Source organism: Populus alba, chromosome 17 (genome assembly GCF_005239225.2).
Source record: "Populus alba chromosome 17, ASM523922v2, whole genome shotgun sequence".
In the NCBI taxonomy this organism is placed as follows: Eukaryota; Viridiplantae; Streptophyta; class Magnoliopsida; order Malpighiales; family Salicaceae; genus Populus; species Populus alba.
Genome location: NC_133300.1, coordinates 4,515,649 through 4,521,709, shown reverse-complemented (window position 1 = coordinate 4,521,709; position 6,061 = coordinate 4,515,649). Strand labels below are relative to the sequence as shown.

Below are 6,061 nucleotides of genomic sequence, written 5' to 3'. Positions count from 1 at the left end.
AGCAAAATCATGCAATTTTATTGATCATTAAAAAAATGAACCTTTGATTCTTGATCTATAGAGGATTACGAATAGAAACATCCCCTCCTTTACTCGAAGTCTACTCTAGATTGAGAACCATGTTTTGTGAGAAGAAGAAGAACATTCATCTGTTTTGTTTAATCTTTTATATTTTATCCATTTTTTATTGAAAAGTTTTTGACTTTTTTGTGTTTTTTTCACTTTTGATCTTTTTGGTTTTTGTTTTCTTTTCTTCAATTTGCTTCTAAGTTGATTCGGCTGGGTCAACCCTAATCAAGTTAGCCCGATTGTTTCAACCCGGTTGAGTCTACCTGAAGACCGAAATAATAAAAACACAAAAACATATAATAATAATATAAAAAAATCAACTTTTGCTTTGGTTTTGTTTAGTTTTTTTTTTTGGTTTTTAGGATGTATTTTTTCTTTTAATTTCCTTTTAAACCTCTCTTTTTATTATTATTTTCAAGAAAACTAAAAATAAAAAAATGTTATTTATGTGTTGCATACTGTCAAATCTCTAAAAAAATATAACAAAAAAATCATATTGTTTAGTATTTCCATACAAAAACAACAAAAAAAAAAAAAAGTGTTTTGGCATGTATTTTAGGATTTAATAATTAATTTATTAAATCCATGAGAATTTAACCAATATTTCAATCAATCACCCTTTTTTAAATTCATGATAATTAATAGTTAAAAATCCTGGCATAGAAGGTTGGACCTACAAGTGAGGTTGATATTTAAAATGTTAGGAGCTGACCAAAAAATTCTTGGAGTTGTCCTAAATATTCACCAATTTTAATTGAGAGTATTTTTTACTGTAATATATATACAAATTATAAAGAACCTTTTTTTTTTTTCTAAGAATTTATTTGAGCACACAAGTCCATAATAAATTCTTAAAACACTGGATTTATTCATATAAGTAAATCTCAAATCCTAAACCATAGATAGATCACCGATCAGAAAACCATCAAAAATATCTAAACCACATCAAACCATAAAGCAGCTTGCCTTAAGTAACTAGGGTGTACTAGAGGTGCTAATATTTTTCTTAGTCACAACTAATTTTTTACCTTTGAATTTTTGATAAGACCACTATACCCGGATTTTATAGAGATCCTAAACCAAACAACTAGATAATAATTTCAACAACCTTTAACACCACGTGACAATGTACAACAAAATAATAATTATTGCATGTGTGCAAAAGATCGATGAGCTGCTTTGTGAAAGAAAAGACAAGATAAATCTTCCACAACAAACATGGAAGATGAGAGAAGCATGTTTTCTGGATAGAGAAAAATGAATGGAAAATATTATTTTAGATGTTCTTATGATAAATTTTTGTGATAGATCATTTTTTTTCTTTTTTTTTCAATTATAAAAAATGGTCTTTAAACACATTTTCTTTTTCTTTTTTTCTTATAAAATCAGAGTAATTTCTTATTACTGAATACACCTTGAGTTTTGTTTTTTATATCAAATCATACTTTTTGATTTTTGTTTTATTATTTCTATATGAGCATAATATCAAAGAAAAAATTAACAATTATGTCTTCCTATCCTTTCCGATTCATGTAATGGATAAAAAATAGGATGATTTTTCTAATGCTGGGAAAAAAAAGATTTTTATTATTTTATATGTACCAGGTATTTTACAAGACCAAGAAGGTGCCACGCGGGACATTGAAGATCAGATTGCTAAGCGTTGTCGCATGTGTGCGGCGTCGCGGCGAAAAAACATCCACCTTCAAATTTGGTATTATCTAAAAATGTGGCATGTGGGGAGACAAGGGATTCTTGTCTTTTATTAGTGGAAAAATAGAATGAGAGTCGCCACATAATATTTTGGTCACTAGGAACCCTAACTGACCTTAGAGATCGAGTACGGGGACTGGTTGCATAAAGGGAAGGTATTAGCACCCCAAATACACCTTACCTAAGGTAAGCTGCATTGTTTAATTGTCTGATAAAATCTAAGGTCTTGTCGTGTTTTCTAGTTATTAGTCCATCTATGGTTTAAGAAAAAAAAAATCATCTTCCGTAAAGAGATCCTTATCTTATCGGGTATGACCTAACTGTTCTAACATCAACAAAAGAATTTTAATATCTGAAATACGTCTTACGTATAAGATCATAACCCTAGATATTAAAGGAAAACAAAATAAGTTTTTTTGATATTTTTGAAATATTGGCCTAGTGCTCCTGACTTTAATAAACTGGTTATTAAAACCAAAATGCATGTTAATACAAATTTTTGAATCTTTGTTGTATAAAAATATGATATGATTTTTTTTTAATTATTTGTTGAAAAACTAGGTCGTATGCATGAAAACAAAAAAAAATATATTTTTTATGATTTTGTCGAAAACCAGGTATTTTAATATCAAATTTATATCTTTACAGTATAAAAATACAAACCGGTAGTAATTAAAATGCAGTAAAAAATTGCAGAACATCACAGAATTTTTGAAATAATTTTTTGATTTGTTTTGACCGGGCCCAGCCCGGCCTATGTGGCTGGGCTGGACCCAGCCAATGACCCCGCCGGTTTTAGGATGCACGCGTGAGTGCTGACTGTTCAAGTGAATTATAATTCACTTGAACAGTAAAAATGCAAAAGGAAATCGCATGCACAGAGATGAAAAACGCATACCTGGAAGTGGAAACGAAAGGGGCGAAGGTGATGGCGAAGGCGTGCTGGCTGGTCTCTTCTGTGCTTTCGCCTGTTTAAGTTCTTCTCCTCTGTTCCTTGTTTTCTTTTCTCTGTTTCTCTTGTTTTTTTTTTTTTCGATGTTCTGCCCCTGTTCTTCTCTTCTTCAATTCGTTTTTCTCTGCTCTCTCAGTGCATTTTCTCTTCTCTCGCTGTCTTTTTTTTTCTCTTTTCCCCTGCAGTTCCTCTCTGGTTTCCCCGTCCCTCTGTTTTTCCTTTCCTCTCTCGTTACTTTTCCTTCTCTGTTCTGCTCTTTCCTCCTTGCTGTCTCCTCTTTTTTCACCACGGTCCTTCTCTCTGTTTTCCTCTTGCTGTCTCTGTTTTCCCCACTTGTTTCTCCTCTCTCTTTGTCTCGTCTTTCTCCTTTCCCCCCTCCGGTTCAGTCTTCTTCTGCTGCTTTTATAGGTCAGAGAAGGCTTTGTGCTGGTAACGGCTGGCTTGATAACGGTTTGCAGAGGGATGATAGCCGTGAAACACGCCCCTTGATGGCTCCATTGCTAACGTCTCCTTCCATTATCGTCACCGATTCACAGCTGTTTGAAGACCATTAATGGTGGAAACGGCGCCGTTTGGGTTCTTCTAATTTGGCCCTTGAAGGTTTCGCTGTTTTATAATCAAACCCCCGAACAAATTGTAATTGTGTCCCTTACTTTTAGCGCCTTTTCTGTTTTAGTCCTTATTTTCGGATTGTTTCAATTAAATCCCTAATTGGCACTCAAACTTCAATAATTATACACTTAAGCACCTGATTTGACCAGATCAACTCTTCAAAATTGTAATTGGACCTCATAACTTTAATTACTTTCAATAAAAACCTAAATTGACTTAAAAAATCAATTTTATTGCAATTAAACCCTTCATAAATTCAATTAAACCTTAAATAAAATTTAATTAAGTCTATAAACATCTTATTTTGGACTTTTCTTTCTTAACTTGAATTTTCTTTGTCAATATGACTCTTATCAATAGAAAATATAACATTTAATTTCAATTCTTGTATTTTCTCATCAGTAGAAAATATAACGTTAAATTTTAATTCTTGTATTTCTGAATCTCCTCAACTAATTCCTAGTCATTTTATGGGCGTTCCAACATCCTTTCTCACTCCTGTTATTTGCTTTTAATTTTTTTTTTTTTAATTTCTTTTGAATATTTTTTTTGTATTTTCTTATTTTTTGTATGAGAACCCAAAAAATAGGTAACAACAAGCGTGACAAAGATATTGAGACAATTTTGAAGAGTATTTTTCTTGTTTTTTTTGAGTCGCTGTATTTTCTATTTTTAAACTTGTCTCCTATTTTAGCAGCATGTTTATTTTTAATATATATATATATATATATATATATATATATATAGTTTTAATTGTTGACAATAAAATAAATAATTTTTAAGACTTAATATCATAATTTTGAATCTACGAAAAAATACTTGGTTTTTAATTAAATAAAATAATAGCTTGAATACCCTTTCTTCTTCTGCCTCTCTGAGTAGTTTGAAGTTGAAGATATTAAACAAACATCTTGGAAACTATGAAAAAATATTCAAGAATATTGTCAATCAGAAGGAGACTAATTTATACCAGCGATGCTTTTGCTGAAATTCAAACCCAATTCTTGGTGTGTCTGCTTCAGAAAAGATCCCACTTAGTCCTCCCTGTAAAAGAATGCCACATTGGATTTTCCACCAGCCATAATAATACCATGGAGCTTGACAGCTTGTGAGGTCATATAAGCTTATGGAAACTGTACTCTGGGAGAGAGACAGAGAGAGAAACTGCTTTCACTCTAATTTTTTTGCATTGACAAGAAAATCCCGACTTTACATCTGCTACCAGCAAGATTTCTTTTTTTGGGTTCATTTTTCATTTTTCTTTTATCCTCTGTTTTAAGGGAAAAAGGTATCGAGTTCAGAAGTTTGCAGTGTTCGCTGCAAATTTCACCAAAAACCTCAAAATTGAGTATCTGGGGACATCATCTTCGACTCCTTTGTCCTTGGTTTCGAAGATTCCCTTCATTATTCGAGTGTAGAGCCTTTCAAGCAGTGGAATGCCATAATTTTCAGTGCGCTCCACGAAAAGCCGCTTGATGTGATCCACGTGGCTTGAGACTTCGGCTTCTGACATTGTAACATCTTGGGATCCACTCCCTTCGGTATGACCAGAAGCTTCTCCTCCTGAAGTTTCATGTCGACTGTCATCGGCTGAAGAGGGCTCGGGTCTGTCTGGATTCATATCATCTGCCCCGGCTTCCTCTGGCGGCTTTGCCTGTACTGAATCCTGATGCCGTGATTTATCTTCTGCTGTTGAAGCTGTTTTTCATGAAAGTATAAAATGATCAGAGAGTTGTGTCCGAAGAGCGATCATATGGCAAATTAAGGAGTTCAGTCAAAGAATAACATTAAATATAACAAATCTAGGACAATTAGGAGCTATAAACTTCAGATAAAGGGCACAAGCTGAAGAGAATGCTAGTTTGGAATACGGGCTGTGAGATAAAATTCATATATTGAATAGAAAATTCAGATTTCTGGCTTCAGGATTTAGTTGTTAATATTTACGAGAGGTTTTTCTAACAAGGAAAGGAAATTTGAAAACATGAACTACAAACAGGTCATGTCTATTATACAAGAAGTGGGTGGCTGAGATTAGTTTTACTTGCTACTGATCTATTACATCAGTGTCCGCACCAAAATTCAACATGTAAAATGTGTCTTGCAACTTGACATGTTTCAAGACATAAAAAACAAACAGCAATATCAGAAGGACAAAGTATATAGCATTACCAATGAACATACCAGCATGGGTAGCATCAGCATTTTTCTTCTGCCTTTTCAAGGCCTCGTAGCTTTGATCCAGATTAACATCAGGCTGGACATTGCGTAGCCTGGCACTTGTTCTAGTAACTGTTCCAAGCTGCACAGCTGGGGTTGAAGGGAAAATAGATCCCCCTAAATCATCTGGTATTTGTACAGGACCCCCTTGAGCAGGAATCTTGTCACAGTATGTGACAAGCGCAGGATCCATCTGTGACAACATTCCATGCACCTGTAAAATATCATATGATTGAGGAAGGCTATGAGAAAGAAAAAAAAAAAAAAGAGAGAGAAAAAAAAGAGAAGAAGATTGAAAAAAAAAGAAAAAAAAAGAAAAAGAAGTTGAAATTGCCTTCACTTAAAGACAAGTCAAAGATAAAGGAAGGAGAACATCTATCAAGTCTATGAAGAGCAAAAGAAATTTCAATCAGAGAAAGGCACAACAAAAATCAATACCAGAAAAAAAAAAAGACTAAGATATAAACGTGACTTTTGGTATCCATTATAAAGCCT

The 6,061-nt window shown here is 33.2% G+C and overlaps 1 protein-coding gene across 1 annotated transcript; it reads right to left on the bottom strand.

Annotated features, from left to right (window-relative positions):
• Window positions 1-4,514: 4,514 nt before the first annotated feature.
• Window positions 4,515-5,759, bottom strand: LOC118038543 (ATPase family AAA domain-containing protein At1g05910). Its single transcript, XM_035044922.2, has 2 exons — window positions 5,531-5,759; window positions 4,515-5,044 (listed from the first exon to the last, which is right to left on the bottom strand). The coding sequence occupies exons 1-2, from the start codon at window positions 5,757-5,759 to the stop codon at window positions 4,644-4,646; spliced, it is 630 nt and encodes a 209-aa protein (XP_034900813.2). The 3' UTR covers window positions 4,515-4,643.
• Window positions 5,760-6,061: the final 302 nt, after the last annotated feature.